This window comes from Passer domesticus, unplaced genomic scaffold, assembly GCF_036417665.1.
Source record: "Passer domesticus isolate bPasDom1 unplaced genomic scaffold, bPasDom1.hap1 HAP1_SCAFFOLD_37, whole genome shotgun sequence".
Taxonomy (NCBI): domain Eukaryota; kingdom Metazoa; phylum Chordata; class Aves; order Passeriformes; family Passeridae; genus Passer; species Passer domesticus.
This window is the reverse complement of record NW_026990149.1, coordinates 1,570,815-1,596,943: the sequence shown is the minus strand read 5'-3', so window position 1 is coordinate 1,596,943 and position 26,129 is coordinate 1,570,815. Positions and strand designations below refer to the sequence as shown.

The 26,129-nt window shown below is 52.3% G+C and overlaps 1 protein-coding gene across 1 annotated transcript; it reads right to left on the bottom strand.

The window, feature by feature from the left end:
* On the bottom strand, positions 1-25,796 carry LOC135292521 (hydrocephalus-inducing protein-like). Its single transcript, XM_064406713.1, has 14 exons — positions 25,737-25,796; positions 24,125-24,324; positions 22,553-22,677; positions 21,049-21,253; positions 17,082-17,265; positions 13,486-13,709; positions 11,491-11,558; positions 9,113-9,345; positions 8,215-8,315; positions 6,833-6,968; positions 6,222-6,386; positions 3,066-3,292; positions 1,082-1,193; positions 1-63 (listed from the first exon to the last, which is right to left on the bottom strand). Exons 1-14 carry the CDS (start codon positions 25,794-25,796, stop codon positions 1-3), a joined length of 2,103 nt encoding a protein of 700 aa, XP_064262783.1.
* Positions 25,797-26,129: the final 333 nt, after the last annotated feature.

Sequence of the window (26,129 nt, the reverse complement as noted above, 5' to 3'; positions counted from 1 at the left end):
CTAAGCAGTCACAAGTTCCCACGTGAAGTTATTTTGAGAATGAGACTTGGTGAACAATCTGATCTGAGGGTGAAAAACAAATGCACCTGCAAGAACAAGGGATTTGTCCCATGAGAATCAGTGAAGAGAATAGGTAACAATACAAAGAATACAACAGAGAGATTTGATGCACAAGTAAAATATATTTTATTATCCAACAGAATAACTGGCATAACTAGTAATAAGAAATCGATTAACTACCTAAAGTTGCACATTAGGTTTGGCAAACTGTATAAAATAAGTTGTGTGAATAAAATAAAGAGTTCTTCTCCAGCTCAGCTGGGTTCTCTGGGATTTTGGTTCCTCCCTTCTTTCAGGCTTTGGCTTCCCCCTTCCTTGGGGCTTTGGGTTCCTTCTTCTTTGGGGCTTTGGTCTCTCTCTTCTCTGGCACTTTGGCTTCCCCCTTCTTTGGGGCTTTGGGTTCCTTCTTTTTTGGTGTCTTGGTTTCCTTCTCTGGGATTTTGATTTCCATTCTCTCTGGGCATTTGGTTTCCTTCTTTTCTGGAGGTCTGCTTCTCTTCTCTGGAGATTTGGTTTCCTTCTTTAGGATTTTCAATTCCTTCCTCTCTGGTGCTTTGCTTTCCTTCCTCTCTGGGATTTTGATTTCCTTCTTTTCTGGAGGTTTGTATTTCTTTTCTGGGAGTTTGTTTTCAATCTTCTCTGGAGCTTTGGTTTCCTTCTTCTCTGGGAATTTGGATTCCCTCTTTTCTGGAGGTTTGTATTTCTTTTCTGGGAGTTTGTTTTCAATCTTCTCTGGACCTTTGGTTTCCTTCTTCTCTGGGAATTTAGTTTCCTTCTTCTCTAATAATGCTTTGGTGTCCTTCTTCTCTGGGGTCTTGCTTTCCTTCCTCTCTGGGAATTTGGTTTCCTTCTTTTCTGGAAGTTTGTTTTTCTTTTCTGGGAGTTTGGTTTCTATCTTGTCTGGGGCTTTGGTTTCCATCCGCTCTGAGATTTTGGTGTCCTTCTTCTCTGGGGCCTTGCTTTCCTTCTTCTCTGGGGGTTTGGTTTTCCCCTTCTCTGCTTTTGGAGGTTCCTTCCCCACAGAGACACCCTTCTTTTCTTTCTTCTGCTTCTCTTTCTCCTTCTGCCTCTCTTCCTCCTCCAAGGCTTTTGTCTCCTCCTCAAGCTTTGGAGACGGCCGCTTCAGCTCCCTTCTGCAGACAAAACAGAAAACATGGCTGAGAGTCACCACCAGAACCTTGGGCTCACTCGTCCTGGCTGGCCCTGCACTTCATTCCTTGACCCTGAGGCCAGGCAGCAGCGCCAGACCATTTCCGTGAATTCTCCTCAACCCACAGAGGTTGGGAACATCCCAAGAGAGGGCAGTGGTGGAAGGGCACCTCCAGGACCAGCCAAACCTGAGCCTTGCCATCAGAAGGGCTTGACTGTGCAAGCTCCCTCTCCAGGCACAGCCAGACACCTCCAGCCCACTGCCAAAGGCTGATCCACCAGCTCTCTGCGCTGTGCCTGAAAACGCCCTTTGTCTCTTGACTTCCCAGTTTCAAGCAGAGCACAGAGTGCCAACGTCTGCTGATCTCTCCTGCAATTCTTACTCAGCTCATTCAGCTCCCTTCTCCCTGGGCAGAGCTGAAGCAGGATTTCAATGAGTTCGGATTTCAGCTGAGGCTTAGAAGCAATTCACATTGATCAGGATGTCAGTTAGACAGGTAGACCATAGGTTAATGATGATTAGATGCTTAAGCCAGAGCTGATTGTTATATTGTTTACCATGATGAGCTTCTCTATAGAAGGAAGTGGAGTAAGTGAACTGTTAGAAGAACATCTTGAAACCAGTAGAACAATGGTTAGCACCTGGGCTTTATGTCAATCAGTCACTAAGCAGGGGACCTTGGATGGTGCCAGAGGGTCACAGAGACCTGATGAAGACATTCCTGACTTCATCCCTTAAGACCACTGGCCCAATAGGAGACCACCAACCCAATTCCAGAGAAGAATTGTGCAGGTGTGAAGGACTAATGACCTCATTTTAATACAGAGCGGAGAGGGGAGGTGCTGGGGTTGTGCACATGTATTGTATGTAAGATCCTGGGAAATAAAGAGAGGGCAAAGAACCTTGTACAGCACGGTCACGCCTTGTAGGGACGACTCTGGTGCTGCCCACCGGGGTTAATAAACATACCACTTTCTAACTTTAACGAGTTAGAGAGTCTCTGTCCGTGAGCCTCGGTATTAATGACTCATAGCCTGATCCTAAATGAGAATAATCCCATCAGTCAGAAAGCAAAGGCTGGAGGAACTGCTCTCCTGCAAGACAGGCTCTTGTCAGCCAGATTTCCTGCTGGAAGCCAGCTGTGACCAAGCCAGCTGGTGCTGTCTGCCATGGAAACCATCTGAAGCAGCCTCGTCCCTCTCCTCCCCATGAAACCAACTTCAGCCTGGCCTGAAGGAAGTCCTGATGCACAGGCTTGCTTTAAGCAGCCCCCACTCCCAGCTGCACACTTTGCCTGTGTGTCCTGAGCTGGGCTGCCTTGCTGGAGCAGAGCTTCTCCTGTGCTTGCCCACTGCTGCAGCTGAAGGGGAGCCCCAAGGACAGGAGCTTTTATGGCTGCTGTCCCACCATCAGGAGAACCCTGGCAGATCAGCACTGCAAGGACTTCATCTGTGGCAGCACCAGCACCCAAACCAAGGTTTGGTGTGTGCCCCACGCCTGCCCATACCACAATCCCACTGTTTTGGTGAAGAGGGGAGATGATGAAGAAGATGTGACTCAACACCATGGAGCTAAAGACACCTCTAGAGGCAGTGCCAAGGCAGGGCCAGAGCCCAGCTCCCTGCAGGCAGCATCTGAGCCAGGAGGGCTCACCACTAAACTAGAGAAGAAGATGCTCTGTCCCAACAGAAGAAGGTGCTTCCTCTCTTGGGAGCCAGGGAGCTAAGAGTGGCCATCCCTGTGCTGCTTCTGGCCTTTGCTATGCAGCACCTCTGAGCTCAGAGTCCTTGGAGCAGGGAAGCCCTGCAGGGACAGTAACCCATGGAGAGCAGGAACCCATGGCAGGCTTACTCACCTCTCCCTGAGAGGTGCCCCAGAGCCACAGTTGATCTCCTGGGGGCTCGGGGAGCAGCTGACACGTGAGGCCTCCCCGGGCACCAGCACCTCGGAGCTGGGGCCTCCCTCCACGTGGCACAGCACTGTGGCACTGGAGATGCTGTTGAGGTGGCCAGAGAAGGGCAAGGAGACCTGCTGGCTCTCTCCTGGCTGCAGCACACCTGACACTGGCAGGATACTGGAAGCCTGCATGGAAGACAGGAGAGATGGAGCTGTTGAGCGTGAAAATGGATGCAGAAGAACACCTTGGAGCAAAGTGCAGCTGCAGCCAGAGGGGCCTATTCCCCAAACACTGCCAGAATCACCCTGATCTCATCCTGCATCCATGCCACTGACCAGTGCAGGGACCATGGGGAAAATCTTCTCCCATCCTCACGGGTCAATGCATTCATGAGTACATGACATGAAAGTGAACTGGGATGTCTCCTGGCACTAGAAATTCTCTCTGATGCACAACTTGCCTTGAAAAAGTTTCAAAACTTACTGCTTTTAGAAAAGGAGGAGACTCAGAGTGAGAGCTCTTGGAGCTGAGCAAAGGACTCCCAGCCCAGCTCATCTGACTCCTGAGGCTCTTCCCCTCTCTCTCTGATTTAAATGCTGCTTCCTCAAGGTGCTACAGCAAAAGCTCCTGCAAAAATTTCCTATGCACCACCTGAGGAGTTGCAGGGGGAGCAGTGCCCTCCATAGGTGCTGCACAGCGTCCTTGGGCAGCCCCAAAACGTGTCCTGCACGGCCTCTCCAACACCCAGCTGCTCCAGCAGCACTTTGTGCTGGGCCTGCAGGGATGGGAGGCCCCTCTGTGGCCAATGCTCAGGGCCACCAGTGGCACTGGCAGCTCCAGCCCTGCTTGCCACACTGACAGTGTGCAAGGGAGACAGATTCCCTCTTCCCTTCTCCGCTTCCAGGGCAGCGTGCGGTGCGCCCACGGAGCACCTGAATCCCTCCAGGCCTGCTGGGAGGTGAGGGTTTGCAGGAGCTTGTGGTGGCACCTGAAAAACAAGCCATTCCCTACGCCTGCAGGAAGAGACAGCCACTTTGCCAAGTCTCAGTTTGTAAGACAGCTTCAGGGCCAGCAGTGCAAGAGCAGCTCTCAGGTGACAGCAGAGACCTGCAAACAGGGAGTCTGGCTGGGCTGGGAAGAGGGCACATGGAGATCAGGACTCATCCCAGCTTGCTGTGGCAAGGAAGCTGCAGCTCTTCCCATCATGATGCAGATAAAAGCCTCATCTTGCATTGGGAAGGCAACAAGGCAAAAAATGCCACACTCAACACAGGCCTGTAGGATCTGAGTGAGCTTCTCCAAGGAAAACTCTCCTATTTCTCCCTGCCACTCCCCCATGTCCAGCCACTGGCCCTGCTGCCCAGCCACTGTCAGGGCACAGGACAGCAGGGCAGCAAAAAGGGAGCTCAGCAGGAGCATGACTTGCTGGTGGCAGGCTAAGGAGGCAGCACAAGCAGTAGGTGTACAAGAAAATCTACCTCTGCTCCTGAAGACTGGGTCAAATCCTGCTCTTCAGTCAGGGCTGTGGCTGCCTCCTGCTTTCCAGCCTTGAAGTGCCTCCATCGAGACGCTGGGCAATCCAAACATGTTCTCATCTCCTTTGGTGGTTGGGGATTGAATTTAGGTGGGTGAAGCTCATCTCTGGAAAAGAAGGTAACTGTGAAAAGAGACCTGCAGTGGGAGGGAGGGACACCTGCACCAGCAGCTCCTGGTCAGGATGCAGCCCCTGGCTGGCTGCTGGCACCTTGAACTGAGAAATGCTTTGATCCAGCCCTTCCCAATCCAGGCTGGAGCAGGTCTGCTCTAAAGGCAGCCCAGGAATGACACTGAGCTGCTGCAGCAGCTGCAACTGCTTGCACTGAGGAACTGCAGAGGACAGGGATGAACACCTTGTGGGCATGCAAAAAGCACAGTGGGAGAGGAAAAGACAGAGAAGGCAAGCCAAAAGGGCAGATTTGAGACATCCAGGGGCAGACACAGCCAGCACAGCCAGCACAGCCCCCCCAGGGCCCAACGCCAGAAACTCTGCTGCTCCAGCAGGTATTTATCAGGAATGTTTCCCTGACACTGCTGGGGGCTTGGCTGACATTTTCCAACACTCCCAGGGGACTCAGGTGGCATTCCCCATGCATACAGATATACATACATCAGCTGTAGTGCAGGGGTCCTGCCAGACTCCATCAGCCTTGGGCTTGGGGAGGTTTCTGCCAGCCGTCCAGAGCTCCATAACTTTTTTCTCTGTCCCAGGAAGCAGGCAAGAAAGATTTTTAAAAAAACCCCAAACAAACCACAACAGGGAAAACTAAAAAACCTTAAACAGCTCATCCCTGCTCAAGGTATTTCTTTAGGGACAGCTACCACTCTCCAGCTGAAATGCTGGGCTTTTGGGAAAAAAGAAAAAGATAATTACATGTTCACCTCCAAATTTAAAAGGATCAAGGTAAGAGAACCTTTCAAACTACAAAGGATTGGCCCAAAGGTAAAAGCTTTGCAAGAAGTCTCTAGTTATGGCCAGGCTGACAGTTAAACAACTGGTTCCTCTGGTGGGGAGAAACCCTCCTCTTTAAGGTAAGCAGCCTCAGAGTTGAAAGAAACTGTTCTGTCAAACTTCAGGCTCCCTGGCACAGCCTGCATTGCCTGTCCTTCCTGTTCACTGATTTACATGCAGTGCCACAATGGCGCAGGTTCAGATGTTTGGTGCCATTCAGGGAATTTGCCATTGTCATTTCCTTATGTTTTAATCTAAGTTTCAATCCTTGCAACCACTCTTGAAATGCCAGCCTTCCTTTTTTTTACAGAAAGCTCAAGGTTCCCAGAAGTCTTCTGACATCCTCTTTTGTGCTCAGAGAGATGCCATTTTCAAACAGATGTTTCCAAAGTTAACAGCATTTTCAAGAGTAATGAACTAAAGTGACCCTGGATTCCAGCTCAGACCAACGACGTTCTGTGCCAGACACTGAGATTACCACCCGTGAGGCACGAGCTGTTTGTGCCACCCATCCCTCCTGGCCTTCTCCACAGCAGCCTGTGCCTGTTTTCCCCAGCAGAATCCCTGTGCCCTTTGCAGCCTGCCAGGAGCAGCTGCACAGAGGCACACATCTCCCCTGCACTCACCAGTGGGTTTCTCTCATCCCCGAACACGCCGATGAGAACATTGGTGCGATGCGTGCCCAGCGCCTGCACTTCCACCAGCACTGGGATCTCTGCAGTGCTGTGAGGCTGGACAATCCCACAGGGCCTGGGGCTGGAGTAGAGCACAGCAGAGTCCTCCTTGCGTTTCTGCAAGAGACACAATGAAATGCAGCTTCAGAGGCACCTCTGAAGAAACTTTACACTCCCTAACATCCACCGCAACAGCAACTGACACACGTGTTTAAAAATGCCCAGGACAAAGGTAAAAGGCACAAACAAGATGCAAGAATTGTAGGCTTAGCATTCCCAGGGGATCCTGCCAGGAGACTGCCAGCACAGGCACTGCTGTCTGTGGATGCAGCAGCTTTCACAGCCCTCTAAGATCTCCCACAAGAAAACACCCTGAAGACTAGAACATCAACTGTTCCCTCAGCAGGTTAAACTGCATCCTCAAGTTTACATTCGGGTAGGATCCTGTTCTCAGCAGATCTTTAAGAATGAATAGAAACCAACAAGGTCACGTCCAAACCCTTTTTCCCCCTAATAAGCTCCTCAATAATATTTGAGACGGGGAGGTGGATGGGATGCCAAACCTGTTCAATAAGCCCGTAGCAGCCAGGCAGGTGGCTGGGATTCCTAATGATGAACTTCTTCTCGTAGGGCACCTTCAGGAGGCACTCATCATACTGCAGCACGTGGGGGGACACTTGCAGCTTAGGAACAAGACATCTGGACAAAGAGATGAGCCCAGGGGAATCAGAGATACTGAGAGAATGGAGAACATTTACCCGCAAAGATTGTAAAACAGAGCATAACACATTGGTCACTGTCAAATGGGCATTGAACAGCCCTGCAGTGATAAATTGCCTTCTACGTCTTCCCACTCCAACGGGTCTTGTCAAGGAGGGGCAAACCCTGAGAGGCAGCAGCCAGAGGCTGCCAAGTGCCCCAGGCAGAGCACTTTGTCCCACAGCTGCCTCAGCCCCTCCTTTCCCCAGGAAGGCTTGCAAGGACTCCTGTAACACTCCCAGTGATCCATGAGCTCTGGGGGAGCCTTCCCAACAAGGATCAGAGCTCACTAATGCTCAAGGAACACACAACTCCAGTGTCCCAGGAAAAATGACTCCCTTCTCTGCCATGGTGCTGTTGCCCTGCCTGGGAACTCAGCTGCTTGCCCCAGCCTTGGAGGGCACGAGACACCAGCTGCCCTCCAGAGTGGCTGATCAGCCCCTCCCAGGCCCTACAGCTCCCTGGCTCCTTCCCTCCACAACTCCAGGCACTGACTGTCCCCAGCCCACCTGCTTGACAAAATGCCAGCCCAGGCACTGCCTGGATGGCTCTGCCTGGGAGAAGGAACAGCCCCAGGGAACTGCATCCCTCCTGGCATTCCACTGACACCCACTGCAGCACAGCAGGATGGAATTCTGCTGCAGCAACAACCACTTTTGATCTCAACCCTGAGAACATTCAAGCTCAGACTGGGAAGCAGAGGGAAGGAGAAAGTCTAGAGCTGAGCTGCCACACCAAGGGCTGCTTTCCCCTCCTGAGACCTTGCCCTCAGCACTCTTGCTGGCAGCCACTTCCCCCCTGCCACGTGCCCTCATGAACAGAACCAGAGCCTGGCTCTCAGCAGGCTGCTTGCTGTGTCCCAAACCAATGCACGGTGCTCGCACCCAGCACAACTCCACCTCTTGCAGCAAGAAAGAGAGGAGGCCCTGGGGAAATTTGTTCCACCTCAAGCACCAAAAGCCAGGCCAAGAAATGATCTCATTCCTGGTGCCTTCAGAAAAGGGCCCAGGACCCTGCTGGGCTGGGAGCAGGGCTGCTTTTCACCACAGGCTGCTGTCCAAGCTCTGCTCTTCTCATGCCCAGCTGGCACAACATGAGCTCATGAACCAGCACTTCTCCTTGGCAGCTGCAGCCAGCAAAGCCTGGGCAAGGCAGGGGCTGGGGGAGGCCAGGGAAGGGCTGGTACCTGGCTGTGATGACCAATGATGCCACTCCCTTGCCAAAACCCTCCAGATCCACCAGCATTTTCCTGTAGAACTCCATCACCGAGTTGGAACACAGGGTCACCTGGTGGAAGAGAAGAACAGGAAATTCTTCCTTACAAAAGCTCATTATCCACGTGTGATATCCTCCAGCCCTTGAGGGAAGATTTTGTCTTAATTCTGCTGCTGCTCCATGTGTAGAGCACAGTCTCAAAGCAACAAAAGCCTTCTGGCAATAGCAGATGTCTTAAACACACCTTGCTATCAGGGCATAGCTCAGCTACATTAAAACATTAGACTAAAGCTCTATGAACCACTGTATTCAAATTAAGGGGCCAATTTCTCATCTGACTACAATGACATAAAAGCAGAAGAAATCTGACTTGAACACAATGAGTTCAGCTTTACAGCAGGAAATGAGGGCAAAGTGTGGCCCAGCAGGTGCTGGGCAGTTCATGGCTGCAGAGTATTTTGTCCCCACTGGAGATTCCTGCAGTGAACACAAATCCTTCTGCTCCCCAGGAGAGGGGAAATCAGACCAAGAAGAAAAGCTAACTGCTTTCTACAATGACATCTATCTAACAGCCACCTTTTGCCCTCATCTTTGCTCTGCCCACTTGCAATCAAATAAATGGCTCTCAAGAACCCAAGAGAGACTTCTGGCCTTGACCATATGGTATGTGACCTCAGCATATGATTTTGGAAAGAAAACAGTGCTCCTTGAGGAACATCCCGAGTAAGGCAGCTAGCAGAGGCCTCAGAGCAGTGCAGATCTCTCACTCACACCATGCTCAAAGCTGGCAGCAGAGCTAAAGCCCTCCCACGCTCCAGTGCAGCTGCAGCCCTGGTGCTGAAGCGTCTCTGGCTGCACTCTGCCCGTACCTGGATGTCCTGGTGTCCCTGGGGCAGGATGGTCCCTTGGCTGGGAGTGATGGTAAACTCCCGGGGCTCCACATACAAGTGAACGCCCTTCCTCCAGGCTGGGTCACTGTGGCAGCGGATCTGATCCACGCTGTCCACAGCCGGCTGCGTGCCATCGAACGACATGCGGAGCTGGAACGTCACGGGCACCGGGGAGCTGTTAGTGAGCCGGCAGCGCTGGGTGTAGGGAAAGCCTAGGAAAGGACACCAACATCCATTGAGGCTCCCATTGTGGCATGACTCCTGCTGGGAATGGCCTGGCACGATGAAAGTGGCACTGGAGTTTAGCTCTGGATTATCTGAACTACAGCTCACCCAGAAGCTGCATGAGGAATGAATCGTCACTCAGTTCCCTTTGACACAGATTGCAGACTGCAGCCTTGAAAATGCCCACTCCTGGCTCTGCTGAACACTGCAAGCTTCTCTCTTGGTGATGGGGAGGAGCTGCCTCACCTGCCCCAAACCAGCACCAGTGATCTCCCAGTGATGAGTGTGCACCCAGACCGAGCATTTCCTCTGAGAATTCAAGCTGTCAAATTCCCTGTTCAGCCTGCCAACACTCCCACCCTTTTCAAGATAGATAAACAGTGAGTCAGCATTGAGAAGAAGCTACAGCAAAAGAGATGATGGAATCAGGAACTAGAACGTGAGGCAAAGCACCCCAATGCAGCTTCTCTCTGCAGGATCCTAAAGGCATCTCTTGGTTTGGGCCAAACAGACTGAGCACGAGACAGCTCAGAGCCCACTCAACTGGGGGCACACCCAAGCCTTGCTTGGAGATTGGCAATGAGGAACCAGGTCCCACCTCACCCAACAAACGGGGACATCACACGCATGCTGCTCACTGGGATTGCTGCCTGCAAGGCTTTACCCCACTGGAGCTCTGGGATTTGCTTTCCATGCTGGAAAGCCAGAGATGTAGCTACTCATGGTGGGGATGTCCTGCAGAGCCTGGAGAGCAGGCACAAGCTGCTCTGCAGTGGACATCTGGCTGGGCTGGCCAGCTCTTTGGGGAGGAGACTTCTCCCTGGGCCTGCTCACCAAGAGGCACTGGAACACAGATGGGGAGAAAAAACAACTGCAGCTGCAACCCAGAGTTTCTCTGTGCCCATCCCAGTGAGCACTGCCAGCTCCAGCAGTGACTCCAGCAGGGAGGCAAGAGAGGCACAACAAGGACAAACACAGATGGCAAAACCTCCAATGAGACTGAGCTCACCGCATGCAGACAACAGTCAACAGTTCCAAAGAAGCAAAGATACAACAGCTGCCTTCAGCTGAAGAGACCTTAGGAATGAAAGCAGATCCAGCAGGATCGATCTCCTGGTTCAGAACCATAGTTCCATCTCTTGCCTTTCTTGTTTCATTTCTTCAAAAAGGCAACTTGACAAGTGCCTCCATGGTGATGCAGGGTGGGACAGAAGCAGCTCAGGAAAGGCAAGTAGTTTCCTTAAAAAGTCCATGACCTTCCTTGTTCTGGGTTCAGGCTTGGTAGTGAATGCTCCCCTTGGTCTGGGAAGGGGGATAGGGGTTTTGGGGGTTTTGGCCCTGGGGGTGGGCTTTTCCCTTGGGGGTTTTTGGCAGCTGTGGCGTGATGCCGTGGGCGCTGTGCAGTGGGAGCTGAGGCTGGGCAGGGAGCGGAGCTTCCCTTCCTCCCGCTCGGGGATGGGAGCTCGGCCGCGTGCTGCTGCGGGAGGTTGTGTGCTTGGCCCCGGCACTGCCCTGGCTGCAGCTCAGCCTGGCACCCACCCTGCCTGCCTTCCCCGCTGCTGCCTGCTGCTCTGAGGCACTGCCCACATCCCCCTGCCCTCTGTCCCTTTGCAAAAGGAGCATTTCCCTCCTTCCCTCCTTCCCTGCCGCTGCCGGCTGGCAGGGGATCACTGCCCTGCCAGAGCCCACAGCTCCTCCTGCTGGGATCCTCACTGCACCAAAGGACAAAAACGGGACTTGGCAGCTGGCAAACGTCTGCTCTTGTTCTCTGGGCTCTCCTGATATAGTCTAGGAAAGAACTGTTATTCCTTTTCCCACAGTTTTGCCCGGGAGCCCTGTCATTTCAAAGGTATCATCATTTGGAGGGAGGGGCTCATCTTTCCATTCCAGGAAGATTCCCACCTTCCTTGGCAGACATCTGTCTTTTCAAGCAGGACAGAGACACCAGAAAATCCTGACTTTCTATGCCTTGCTTCTGTTTGATCTGACAATGGCCAAATGCTCCCTGCGGCACCAGCAGCCCTGCAGTTCCCAGCCTGAAGAGGCTGCTGGGGCAGAGCAGGAGGGAGGGATGCTTTTCTCTCGGAAGGCACAGATCCCTCCCGCTGTGTCCCAGCCCAGGCAGCACTCACCAAAGGAGATGTCCCCGAAGTCGAGCTCAGGGAGGTCGAAGTGCAAACTCGGTCCAGTGACGCTGCCCCTGCATGGCGAGGACAGAGCAGGAAATGCCTTGGTTCAAGGAATTGCAAAGCTCCGGCTGGCGTGGCTCAGGGGCACCAACCTGGTGTCAGGGCACCGTGCCTTTCAAACCAGCACACACCATGTGCTCAGCACAGTGCCCCTGGGCACAGGAGGCAGCTAAAGCCAAGTGGCCAGCAGCCAACAGCCACTGATGGGCTCTGGGCACAGGGCAGGCAGGAAAAGCCCCCGGGATGCTGCTGGTCCCATGAAGGACCCTGAACACACAGCCAGACATGGCTCCGGGCCTCACTTTCCCCATCTGCAATGGGATGGACATCAAGGTGTCCCCACAAACTTCTGTAACCAGCCCTGCCAGACACAGGTTCCTGCTTTGCTACTTCTTAGCTGGAACTGCTGTTCCCATGGAGGAGCTTTCTCAGCAGAGTTTGACCCACACCATCATTACAGACACAGTTCTGACACATGAACCCAGGGCAGCCCCAAACATCCTCTGAAAAGAGCAGCAACACTTCTACACAGGGCACAGATGAATCCTAGAGGAAAGGACCAGCTTGTCAGCAGTGCAGCAGCTGGCACAGCCAAGAGCAACAGCTTCAACAACCAAACAAGGGGGTCCTGAATCTAGCACAGCACCTCACCTGTCCTTGAACTCAGCAGACACACTGCAAAAGTCACCAACACCCACTGAAAGCAGCACTTGAAGCTGCACAACACTCCCCAGTTGATTTCATGGCTGATGCCAATCCATGCCCACTCTGCCTTGAGGTTAAAAATCCAGGCCCAGTGACCTGTGCCTTCTGTTGGATTCACAGCACTGCCCCTGGCTCTGCTCCACACATCTCAACAAGAGACACCTGCCCTCGCTCAAGGAGAAAGCTGCTGATGCACAAACATCCCATCACCAGTTTAGGGGAGGGACAGAGGAGAATCAATTATTGGATGGTGGAAGGTTCCCTCTTGATCTCCAAAATAAAAAAGCAGCACTTTTCCTCCAAAAACAAAGCCATCATCATTCTTTCTCCACTGGGGGCAGACCTACTCACCACTTTGTTCTTGCAAAGTAATAACTTCCTTGTTCTTTTTCATCCATCTCCCTTATCTTACTGCTATAATTCAGTGCAGATTGCTTTCATTTCTTCACTGCCTTGCCCCAGTGCCTCCCAGGAGCAGCAGCCTAGTTCCAAAGCTGCAGAGCAGCCAGCATCAGCTCTCCTGCTCCCACTGCATTATCCTAGCAGCACAAGGCTCAGGCTGGCAGGGACAGGGCCTCGTGCTGCTGTGGTGCTGAGCACTGAGCTCTGCCTCCCCTATCATCACCCCTTGTCCCTTGTGCTGGGCCAGGATGATCTCTTGCCATGGCACCAGCCCAGGGGATGATGCCCAAGTCCTTGGCACAGTTCCTGCTGCACAGTTCCCTGACTCCCACATCAGCCCTTGCCTGGCTGTGCACAGGAGGCACCAGAGCACTCTGGGCACAGCAGCTGCGAGCACGGCTTGTGCCCCACAGCATGGCCATGAGAGGTGAGGTGAGGCTGCTGCTGCCCATCTGGCATGGATTATTGACAGAAGTTTTTAAAAGCACTGCTGCTGCTGCAGAATGCCCCAGGCTGGCCCATCTCCAAAGCCCTGGGGGCCTTGCTGGCTGTTCAGCTGGGACATCCCAGAGCAGCTGCTGCCCAAAGCTGATCCATCCCACTGCCTGCCATGGCCCAGGGCAGAGGGAGATCCCTGCAGGGAGGAGTCATTCCAGCTCCAGGTACCACACAGGGCAGGAGGCATCCTCCCACTAAAGCAATGCCCGCATCAGAGCAGAGATGAAGACCTCAGCAAACACCTTTTCTCTCTGCTCCACCCCAACAGGAGGCAGCTGGGGCATGTCCCAGAGACAGCTCCAGATGTGCCCACCAAGCTCCCAGGGTCCTTACCTGATGGTCAGGATGGCAGGCGTAGGAGATCCAGCCACACTGAACCGGAATTCTTCCTCAAACCTCCCCAACACGGTGGCACTGAAGGAGATCTGGAGAGTCTGGCTCCCACCTGCTGCAATGATGCCCTCCTGAGGTGCCAACTTGAAGCCCAAGCCCACCTTTGTGGCTGAAGGGATGCAGCTGAAGGGAGCATCAAGAGCTCCTTGGTTGATCAGGTTCACCTGCAGCAGCAAGAAAGCAAAGTGGAAATCCATGTGGAATCTTCCCTTCTTGGGAGCTATTGTCTAAGGATGCAATGAACAGCCAGGAAAGGCAGAAGATGCTTTGTGCTGCTGAATGGCAGAAGTCAAAAGATACAAGAGGACAAGTTCTGCCTTTGGGTTTTCATGCAAAGCAGTGGCAACTGCACAGACCTGCAGTCACCCTGGGCTTATCCCATGGACACAGAGCAGTGCACCTCTGGGCAGCATCACCCCGCTCATGGAGACCTGGCCCTGAGAGCAACGTGGGGTGATTGCAGCTGCCTAGTGAATCAGCACTGAGCTGCTGCTGCCCCAGCCTGCACAGCTCCAACAGCACCATCCATTCATTCACCTTTTCCCACACCATGAAAACAAGACATTGGTAATGAGGCATCAGCATCAAAATGTACAGACAGCACCATCTTTTGGTGAGAAAACTCAGGGTGTCTTTCTCTTCCCCAGCCAAGCTTTTGAAAGTGTCTGCCCTGATGTAGTGCCTCATTTTCTACCTCTTTTCAGTTGCTCTCTTGTGGTTTTTTTGCAAGCTTAGCACTATTGTGGGGGAAGCAAAGAGGAAGAAAAATCCTTTTCTTAATTCCCAGGACCACTTTTCTCTTTCCAGAGCCAGAGATGCACCAAGGCTGAAGTGTGGGACTGCCAGCAAGGGACAGAACTCCCAAGGCTTTCCTGGGACTTCCAGGAATGAGCAGGAGAGCCTTGACTGGAAGCTGTTGGCAGTGGACTGAAGCTCAAAGGCAGCCAGTTGGTTCCAGCTGCTTCTGCAGAGCCCAGTCCAAAGGTGCCTTGTGTCTGGCACTGCCACAAAAGCCTCTGGACATGCAGCTTTTGCACCCAGTGCTGGTTTCACCTGCCAAGGGCTTGTTTTGCAGGAAGCCTCCCAGCTGATCCCTAAGGAAGGCTGCCCAAAAGCAGGGGCTGGGCCTTCATGAACAACAGACACACCTTTCTGACCCCCCAGACTGGACCAGCACATCAAATATTCCCTGCTCACAACTGCCCAGCTTGGCAGGAATTCCACAGCTCCACCAGGCTTGCTGCTGCCTCAGGAGCCATCAGCATCCATCCCCAGCCCTGCTGCTCACCTCACAGACATGGGGGGTGTTGACAAAAATGTCCCCAAGCTCCAGAGTGTCACAGCTGAGTTCAACCAAGGGTCCTTGGCCTTCCCCTCTGAGCTGCAGGGGCAGCCTGCTCTCACGGCCTGGGGAGAGATGTCCATTTCAGTACAAGCATTCCCTCTGTCACACTGTCTTTTCCAGGCTGCCTCAGCGCTAGTCCCTGACTCTGAGCTGGATGCACCCAGCTCCTGATGCTGCAGGAGAAGATATGGACCCTTCTCTTCCCTCAGCAGATATCCCTTGGGGCTGACTTCTAATTCCTAACCCATTCCTCGAGCTGGTTTCCAATGGGAGCCACCAGTTTGCTGAGTTTCAAACATCTCTGGGGTCCTGGAGTGGCAGGCCAAGGAGTCATGGGTAGAAATTGAAAGAAAGGAAATTTAGGTTAGATATTTGGGATGACATTTTTTCCTGTGAGGGTGGTGAGACACTGGAGCTGTTTCCACAGACTGAGAGCTGCAAGGTGACAGCTCCCACACAGGGAGAGAAGCAGCTGCTGGCCAAGGCTGCTCCTTCTACCAACAGCCTGGGCTCAGTGGGGCTCAGCCACCTCTGCTCTGGTGCTGTCTGGGCAGTGGGAGCTGATCCAGGCTCAGGGAGCACATTTCTAACCCAGCTCCTGCCACCTGATGATGGATCCATGTCCAGTGGAGCCATCCTGGAGGCCAGGGGCCTGCAGGGGCTTAGTGCTTGTTCACTAAAGCTGCTCTGCTCTGCAGCTCTCTGGCCTTTGAGGAAATGCTGGCAAAGGCATGGCATGAAAACCTCTCCCTGCACTGTCAGGGCTGCTCTGGGATCAGGAACCCAGACACAGCACTCTGAGCCCTGGCCTTGCACGGGACATTCCCTGGGAGCTGCAGGGCCACTGGGGATGTGCCAGCACTGCCCTGCTGGCCAGGGACTCTTCCCAGCACTGCCAGGGCAGCCCAGTGGGCTCAGGCTTGCACCATGGCTGCACTGAGGGGGAGAGAAGCAGGGCACAGGAGCTGCACCTGAGATGCTGCAGTAAGCCACACTTCCATACTCCAGAGCTGCCAGGGGTTTGAAGGTCACCTGGATTTCGGCTGAACAATTCGGCCCAATTTCTCCCTCCTGCAACACAAAGAGACAGAAAAACATTTCTCTTTAACTTCACATTTCCTGTTTTCAACCACAGTCCTGTCAGCCTTTGTTTAGAGCATCAATGATGAGTGAACAACACAAGGAGCCCAAGGAAACCCTCCAAAGGCAGCTCAACACAGTGCTGGAAGCTCTCAATGCTCAGCTGATCAGCTCCCACTCTCCACAAGATTCCTACTGCTCTGACACAAGCTCTTGCTCACATCATGCTGCTGTCAGCTGCACTGGGATGCAACTGCCCCTGTGCACTGCTGCCTCTTGGCCTTAGATGGGCCATAGCAGTAACCAAGAAGAGAACATGAGCCCCTTCCTTGAAATACAAACATTAGTCAAGCTGTTTTGAAAGAAAGCAGAGGTTGGGATTATTCTGGGCTTTACTCCAAGAGGAGTAGGGATTTTGCATTGTGCAGACACCAGGCGTTCATCATCTCTCACAATGCCAGTGCTCAGAATCAGGGCTCTGGCTGATGGCAGCACGTGGCAGTTTGCTTGCAGAAACAGAAAAGGAAAAGGTTTTCTGTCCCTGTGTGCAGGAGAACTCAAAAGGCCCAGTGAAACCTTCCAGCCTTGTGTCCAGGCTCACAGATGACACTGGAAGGCAGACTCAGAAATAGTGCAAGGCGTGGTTACAGGAGGCCATTGGCATTTCTGGGATTAACCTTGGGCTGAGTTTGGCCTCCTTTTCCCAACCAACCATTGCCAGCTTCAGGTCAGTGTGTGAGCTGGCAGTGCTGCAACAGCCTCTGCTGAGCCCCACGTGTGGGGGCAGCCCCTCCCTACAAGAACTGCTCCCTGTGACACTGCAAGGACACGCACGGAGTGCCCTGAGCTCCAGCCCTGGCAGCAGAGCTGGGCTTTGTCAGGCTCCCAGCCCTGCCTTGACCCTCCAGGGCAGAAATGATTTTAGCACTTCAGCGTTTTTAGGTGAGCTCTGCAGCTGCACCACAAACTCCATGTCCTCCCTCCCAGCATGTGGGGCCAGCTGAGGATCTGCCAAGTGACCACAGCCAGGGTTGGAGTGGGTGGGAGGAGAAAGAGGGAGAGGAGGAGGAGGAGGAAGAGGAGGAAAATGAGGTTCTCAGCTATCACTTACCATTGGCTCAATGAGAAAAAAGTCATCAGAGAACATGGGGTCTGGGTGCACCTTTGCCATCTCCCCTGGAGCTCTCAGGAGGGCAGCACAATCCTCACAAGAGCCCTTCTCCTTCCCTGTTTCTTTCTCCTCCATTAATTTTTCCAGCCACAGCTCTCTCTGTGACTGCCGAATAAGACACTGCCTGCAGCCAGAGGAGAGACAAAGCCAGCAGCTCGTTTAATGAGCCACAGATTTGCAGAGAGAAGTGGGAGTGCAGGAGAGCAAAGCACCTGGGGAGGAGCAGCAGTGTGACAGATGAGCAATGCCACGACTGACTCTCACCATTAACAGACCAATACCATGTTTATAGGTTAAGAAAAGGTTTTTTACCCCCTGAGTTGTTACCAAGGGACAGCCGGGGTTGGGGTATTTGGGAGGGTCGGCTTGTCACCATGGTGGCATCTGACCTCCAATCAAGATTGGAGGAAGTAAACTCCACCACAGGACAGCGAAGAAGGGGTCGATGGTCAGAATTTTGGGAGAGGCTAAAGGGTTAAAAGGCAAAACCTCCATTGTGTGGGCGAGCACAGGGTGGGGCAAATCCTTTGCTCCCAGAGCTGTAACATCTTCTCTATCCAGTCTCCGGTTGTATTTTTGATAAGGTTTAATCAACCTTTCTAAACTTAGGAAAAGTGAGTGGCTGTTTCTCACAAGCAGCCGCTCCCCAGCAAGGGCTGACCCCAAGCCCTGGGGGTCCCAGAGGGATCACAGGATAACTTGCTGCTCACTGGCGCAGCAGGTAGTTTTACTCCACACCTGCAGGCTCAGGAGGGCTTTCCAAAGCCAGAATCCCTCAAGGGAACCTCCTGGCTCAAAGCCTCTGCCAAAACTGAGGGACAATCCACCAGCCACTTCAAGTGGCTTTTCCTCCCACTGAGCTGCTGGGGGAGGCAGATAAAGATTATGGAGCAGGACTTCCCTGGGGAGGGGAGACAGAGCTGGGTTGCAGCTCCATGTTACCAGCACTGTGAAAAATGCCTATTATATTATTGTCTTTTTGCAAATATTAAACTGATTACTATATGTGTGATGTTGGAAAGTGATGTTGTATTAATCCTTTTTTACAGTGCTGTACTAATCTTTTTAAGTAGTGTGGTGCATATAGTTTTAGGCTACAGAAACTATGTGGTGTAAGATCCTTTTTCTAACTAGTTCAAGGAGAGATAAGAGCAACAAGACACCCAAAATCCCAAGAGAAGAATTATTGCCTCCTCACTGGGGAGAACCAGACATCAAGGGACCAAGATGACTGATGTACAAGATGAGGGAAGAAGTTGACAATAAACAGAAAACACCCTTTGTTTGAAAAGAATGTTTGCATCATGTATGAGATAGATGAATATGCAACAAGCTATTGCTTTTAAGGGTTAATCCTTTGTTAGCAAAACTTGTTCTGTGGCAGAGCAGAGCACCCAGATGTCTGTAATTCTTTGCTTTTTTATTGTCCCTTTATTGTCCTAACTCTGACTGTCCAAATTGTTACTACTCTAATTTTTATTACTATCTTTATAACTATTTCATTACTATTAAACATTTAAAAAAATTAAGACAAGTGATTGCTGTTTTTCACAAACATCACTTTGTTTCGTTCGTTTTGGACCTGCCCTGTTCCCTACTCTGTCTTTCACAAGAGCATCCCAGAGCACTTCCAAAGGAAATTGATGAATTCAGGCACCAAATCCCTTCAGTGACATTCAAGGTTCTATATGCATGAAAACAGAGGCTCTGAGAGGGGAAGGGACTTTGTTGTGGAGGAGGGAGACAGCAAACTCTTGGAGAGACCTTTTCATCATCCAGAGCTTTTTGGCTCCCATCCCAGTGCATGGTTCTAGAATGTCCTGAGAGGGAAAGGATCCTGCACGATCTCCTCTCCTCAAAAAGTCCTCTCTGCTCTGAGACCTCAAAAGCTGCTCTGACAGCAGGACAGTGGCCTTGGAGCTACAACCATGCCTAAGACCGGAAGGAAGGAAGAGCAAAATGTCCTGGTGGCAGTCTAGGACACAAACTGGCACAAAACCAGATGCAATTACAAAAGAAACCCCCCCAAAACCAAAACCAGGTTGAAGTTTACTTTGGGGAAACCTAGCTGCTTCTCAGGGGAAAGTGGATCCCCTGGGGTCCAGGCTGAGGCAGGAAAGTGGGAAAAAATGGAAATAAACAGCCCAGGGAAGTAGCCAGAGAAGGTCCTGGCATTTCTTTTGAACACCCAGAGCTTGTATGGAAGTCAGACACTGAGCAAGGAGATCGAGAACAGTGCAAAACCAAGAAGACCAGGACACTAAAGGACCCTCTCACCAGCCATTCAGGTGGGCAAGGGTTGATCTCCTGGGCCTTTGCAGGCAATTTAAAATGGCTCTGGGGAGTGTAAGTGATCTGGCCCACAGCAAACAGAGGCTTGCCATGGCACTTTTGGCCCAGCACTTTTGGCACAGCATTTTTCAGTTTTTGCGAGGCACTTGGCACAAACAGGCTGAGCAGAAAGGGTGCAGCCACCCATCCTCCTTGTGTAGTGGGTTGGGTCTTTTTGCTGGTTGTGAGGTGCTTGCCTTTTTTTTTTTCTTCTTTCTTTCTTCCTTCTGCTTTCCCCCCACCTCCCCAGCTATGGTTTACAAATGATGAAAAGCCATTGCTGCTGCTGCTGCTGCCAGCAGGAGTGTAGGAACTCAAAGAGAACCCCCCAGGAAGGACGCAGCTGTCCAGGCCTCTGGCTGCAGGGAGGGTCTGAGCCTGGTGTTAATATCAGAGGACAGGGCAAAAGGAAGAAGTGGAAAGGCTGAGGAGCCTTAGGGAGAGTGAAACAGAAAGAAACTGTTGTGGAGTTACACCTGTCCAACCCTGAGAGAAGCTCAGCAGGAGTCACAGGAGCCCTGCCCTTCTTGGGATCAGGCAGAAGGAGGAGACCTAGGAGACAGTGGGGAATGGAAGTGGGCCTCTACTGGGCAGGTAATAAATCCCATCCTGACCCCCATCACCTACCCAGGTGCCCTGACAGGACAGGTATGAGGCCCGGGCTCCAGAGGCTCAGGCAGATGACACTAAAGAAAAAAATTCAGTCTGGAGAGTCTCCCAGTTGCACTTGGTCTGTCAGACAGAGCACAGCCTCGAGTACTGAGAAGAAAAGAAGGGTAGTGGCAGTAGGTGACTCCCTTCTAAGGGGAGCTGAGGGCCCTGTCTATTGACTGGATCCATTCCACAGGGCAGTCTGCTGCCTCCCTGCCTCCAGGTACTGGATATCACCAGGAAATTCCCTAATGGCTAAATGAACTTCATCTGTTCACCTTCATCTCTCTGGGCTACAGTCACGGGGAAATAATAGAGGTCTCAATATTTGGTGAAGCGAGGAGGGGCATCAACAAAACTTCCACTCTGGCCTTCTGGAGGGCAGATTCGGCCTGTTGAAGAGGCTGATTTGGAGAGTACCCTGGGAAACAGCACTTAAAAACAAAGGGCTCCACGAAGGATGGACATGCTTCAAGAAAGAAGTCTGGAAGGCACAGGAACAGACTGCCCCTGTGTGCTGAAAGACAAGCTGACAGGGAAGACAACCAGCCTGGATGGGCAAGGAGCCTTTGAAGGAACTAAGGGAAAACAAGAGGGTGTATCACCTTTGGAAAGAGGGTGAACTGTTTAAGGAAGTGGCCAGGTCATGAAGGAAGAAGATGAGAGAGGCAAAAGGCCAATCAGAACCTGAGGAAATCCAGTCATCACAATCAACCTTTCCTTCCCAAAATGCCATCCATGCTTGGAGTATAAATGGAACTGGAATGCTGAGTCCTGAGCTCCCGAAGCCCAGGGACACACACCCTGGTGCCAGGGATGGTTTACTTGGCCTAAACCATTCAAAAGCACCAACACCCCCCTGAGGCCACACGTTCCTTTCAGTCTTGGGCCATGTATCTCACTGAAATGCATCTTTCAAACCAACCTCCTCTTCTCTTCATCCTCTTCTTCCTCACTAGGAAAAGCCTTCCACTGGAAGTGGGCTGTGATGTTACTCCTGTTTTCAATGAACACAGTTCTGTGGCTTGACATGGTGATCAAAGTCTTGTCCATCTCCACAGAACTTGTGCTCAACCCAACGTTGACATCCACAGCTTCTCCTTTGAGGTGTGTTTGGATTCTCTCTTCACCTGGAACAAAGCAAAGGGGAGTCTTTGCTCAGCTCACTGGCTGATGGAAGCACAAGGAACGCAGCAAACCACAGGTCACAGAAGAAAGTGTCCCAGTTTTTAGCTGAATGAGCAGTTCTGTGGATCAGTCCATGGATCACATCCTGACAGCTCTGGGTGTAGAGCGTGGGGATGTCCTGGGCAGCTCCTTCAACACCTTATTTCTGAGTGTGTTTGTAGAGCTGTGGCCCCAGGGTGACAGTGTGTACAGTGGGGTTGGTCCATGTGCTCTGGTGACCCACTCAGATCACCGGGATTTCTGCACCAAAGTCCTTCAGGTGACGCTGAGGAGCCCTGCTCAGTCCTGCCTTGCCCAGGGCCTCCCCGGGCATCCCACCAGACTCCTGTCTCTCCTGATCCCTTGCATCCCTTGCTGCTGACCAGCAAATATGCCTGGGGGCAGGTGGGCAGCAAAAGGAGGCCCAGAGGAACAAGTGAAGTGACAGCCCACAGCAGGAGGGGACATAGGCAAGGAAACACAACCAGCCTGGCTCTGCAATAGGACAAACCACTACAAAATGAACACCAGGAAAATCATCATCATCATCATCTCCCTGTCCAAACCCACAGCCACATCAGCCTTGAAATATTTTATATTGTTCTGATGTCAAAAACCAAGAGCAGCATTTCCAATTTAATAAAAAGGGGACAAAGGAAAGATTACTAAGTACAGAGCAGTTTCTGCAGAAAGACTCAATGGGGTTCCTCAGCCTAGAAATCAAATGGGAGAGAGATGTGAGAGCTTTGCAACAGCATGAACAGCCTGGGAAATGGGGACAGGAAAAATTTGTTTTGATTTGTCACAAAAAAGGAACTTGAGGCCTTGAAAATGTTGTTAAGCAGTAACTACATTATATGTGTAAGGGCCACATAGAAAAGGGTCTGTGACAAGCCAGTGCAGAAGCAGCATATGAGACAGAGGTGTGCTAGAAATCCATTGCATTGCAGAGAATCTGATGGAGAGCTCACCTACAGCACTACCCAGGAATAAAAGAAACCTTCACCCAGGCACTGCCACATGGCAGTGGAGAATCAGGGATCCTCCTTCCTCCACTCAGCAACTCCCAGCAAAACAGGAGTCCAAAATCTTAGCCTGTTAGAGGGGATGCACTTTCTCAAGCCCCCAAACAGCAAGGAGTTCTCCGTTTGCTTTGGGGTGAAGCTGAGCAGGGGAGGCACCTCTGGAGGGAATGGAGGGGATGGGACAGCAGGGAGCCATGGTGCAGAGCTGTCCTGTGGCCGGGCAGGCCCAGCACTCACCTGTGCTGCAGCACACTGCCAGGCACCCGCAATGGTCACCGGCCGTCAGCGCGTGGAATCCCACTGTCACCTGCACGGTGTCACCAGCGCCCAGAGCTCCTGCGGCCGGAGCCACGGAGAAAGGACTGCAACACAAAGAGAGCCATCAGGGCTGGCCACAGCTGGCCAGCAGATTCCTTCTGCACTGCAGCTCACTGCAGCTCCCTTGGGCAAGCAGGGAGCAAACCAAGCACAGCCAGCAGAAGACAGCCAGGACAGACAGCATCAGAAACAGCCACGGAGCCACTGCTGAGCAGATCCAGCCCTCACAACATCGTGTGGGCAAAATGGCCTCAGCTCCCCACACTCTGCATCCAGCTCTCTGCAGTGACACTCAGGGCTCCCACTGCCAGCAATCCCATCAGAGAATGCTTTCTGAAGAGCACAGAGAGGCTTCCGAGCTATCTGCAGGCACAACTGGACACTGACTGCCTCAGGAATTTCTCTTTTCCTGCTGCCTATAAACCTCATCTCAGGAGATGCAAATGTTAGGGCACTCCCTGTCCTGGGAGATTACAGCCTAGGAATCACACAGGGAGAAGGAACTTTCCCCTGAAGACCAAGCAATAGTTGAATTTGCAGTGTGGTTCTTTGGCTTACTTTACCTTGAAAACATCCTGATTTAGCCTAGAAAGGGCACATTTGATCAGCATTTCAATGAAAGCTGCTCTAAGATAGAAGAGCTGTGAAGGAGACATCCCTGACACTCTAATAACCAAATGAAAACCACTGCCAAGAGATGGGGCTGGCAGGCTACATTTTGGCCTTTTCTCTGTGAATTGTGAGCTGTTCCTTAAAACACTTCTCATCCTCTTAGATCTGTGCTTTCCATTAATCACTACTGCACCCAACAGGCAGAAAAGTTAAAGCATGGAGAGGGTTTGAATAGGTTGTTTCCTTCTGCTTTTTAACTAGGTCCATTTGTATGATCTTTTGGCAAGCATTTAACGCAAACCAAGACAAAAAACCAGCAGAAACACAGGAACTTCAGAGTATTCAAAAAGAAATCTCACTGAAAGGGGGCACAACCTTACTCAAGAGTTTTAAATCATCTGGTATGAAATTTTAAACTGGCTTTCAAAGGGTCATCATGGAACACAAGAGGTGACTGATGCCCTCAGCTGACAAGGGAAAGCAGATCAGCTTCAGGAACAGGAACTGCACGGGCTGCCTGCAGCACAGCTCATGTTGGGCATCTGATGCAGGGACCCCTGCAAAGCCACGTGCCTGTGGCCTCCCAGAGAATGGCTCTGTTTGGCTGACAGTGCTGAGAAAGCATTTCAGGAGCTGCTTGTGCAAGCCAGCTGCCAACATGTTCCAGCAGCCTCCAGGAAAGCTGGGACAGAGAAAGCTCAAAGGCTGCATCCTGCTAAGAACACTGAAGGCAAGAGCAGCTGCCATCCATCCTGCTCCCTTCCAGCCAGGGCTGCAGGGCAGCAGCTCTGATGCTCTGCTTCCTTTTGCTGCCATTTCCCAAGTCTGCTATCACCCAGAGGTGATATCCTTTGCACAAGAACAGATGGGCTGCCTCACCTCTGGGTGCTCAGCTGGAAACGAGCTTCCAGGTTCCCAGTGTTGCGGAGCAGCACAGTCTTCTGGGTGCTGCTCTTGACTGGACACCTGGAGAAGTCCAGCTGCTCAGGGAAGTCCAGGACAGCTCGGGCAGCAATGGCCCGAATTGGCACCACGATCCTTTCACTGGTAGTCATGCAGATGAGCTGGTGGGAATAATCCTGCAGGGAAAAAAACTGCCTCAGCACAGGGCATTTAGTGCCATCCCCATGGCAGGATGAAAAAAAATGGACTCCCTTCAAGGGCATCAATTTAGCTATTCCACCCCAAAATAAACACTAAGCTCTACTAATATGCCACATTTTAAAGGCACCAGGGCACTTTGCAAAACCTATCTCTGTGGCATTAAGCTCTTGTGTCACTTGGGTCATACAAAGAACTGCCCTAGGCCACCATAATTTTTACTCTACATTTTAATGATGTTAAAGAATTCCTACGTTCCTTCTAAGGAATATGGAGCTAGGGAACACAGGACATTCCTCTTTAGGTTTCTATATTCCCACTGTCTGAGAATAGGACAAAATGTTCAACTGACTCGAAGCAGCAAAAGGAAGATGAGAAAACAGCTGGACCCAAAGAGCTCCTGAACCTCTGGCCTGGTGCAGAAACATCAGGTGCCTCAGAACTCCCCTCCAACTTTGCCTCTCCAAGCAAGTCAGCAGAAGAACAGTGCTAAGAGGCAGCAGGATGCTGTTGGAAAGAGCCTCTCTTGGCTTCCCTGCAAGGCTTCCTCCCTTCCATGCCACGGCCTAAACCCTTCTGGATGAACAAGCCTGCAGATGCCAGCACTGAGATCAGACTTGCCAGGGCCTCAGCACTGCTGTTCAAACCTCCAGGCAAAAGCACCTTTGGCACGCAATGGGTGCCAGCTGACAGAGCAAGCACAGGCACAGGCATGAAGACAGAGGCACAGCAGTGTCACTGCCACGGGCTCTGGGCTCACAGCTCTGCCTGCAGCTTGCACCTGCCCTACACCAGCTCCTGCAGGCAGCTGTCCAAGTCCCTGCAGCTCAGCAACCTCCTGCTGGCCAAGGGCACCCAGAGCCCAGGGTGCCTGTGCCAGGCCGGGCTCACGGGCACAGCACATCCTCTGCCCTGGCCCTGCAGCTGCACCATGCTCACTTGTGCTCTGGCACAGCACAGCTGCAAGGCTGCAGAGCAGAGGCTGGGAAAAAGCACCGTCCTTGCTCCAGCCCAGGGGGAGGCAGGGAAGCTCTTGCCAGGCAGGAAGGAGGAAGCTCTCAGACCTCTTTGTTCCTCCAGTGTTTTCCATCATCATGAAACCTTCCACTGTACCTAGAGATGGCCCAACATCTATCAACAGCCCTCTGTCATTTTCATCCTGTTCCCTGGGCATCTTCCCTTGGCAATGCTCAGGGATGTGCAGGGAGGGGAAGCAGAGCCTGTCAGGCCTGGCTGCAGTGCCTGGCAGCCCGTGCCAAGCTGGGACTGGCTGCAGGCTGCCTGCCCACGGCCTGGAGCCAAGCTCCCAGCATGGAATGGGCTGCACCCAGAGTGCAGGGAAAACAATGGCTTTGCAGAGAATTCTGTGCTTGGGCTCCTCCAGGCTCACCTTGTTCTCCTCGGGGCTGAAGCGGATGCGCACAGCGGCAGAGGCGCCTGCTGGCACCATGTGGTACACACCCCTGGGGCTTGCCAGCTGGAAATAAGGGCAGCTCTCCATGCACACCTTCACCAGCCGAGGAATCTGCAGCAAAGACATCAAATGATGATTTCGCCCCTTGTGCACACAGGACGACAGGAGACCTGTCCCTGCCCTGCTGACATCCCTCCTTGACCCCTTTTCCAAAGCATTTGCAGCTCTGCAGGTACAGGCACATCATTCACAAGGGTCAACTGGAATCCCTTCTCTCTGGCTCCAGCATTTTGGCCAGGGCCATTGGGGCAGTGCCTGGTGGCAAGGAAGGGCCAAGCAGGTCAGCACCAGCAGGATGGAGACAGAGCA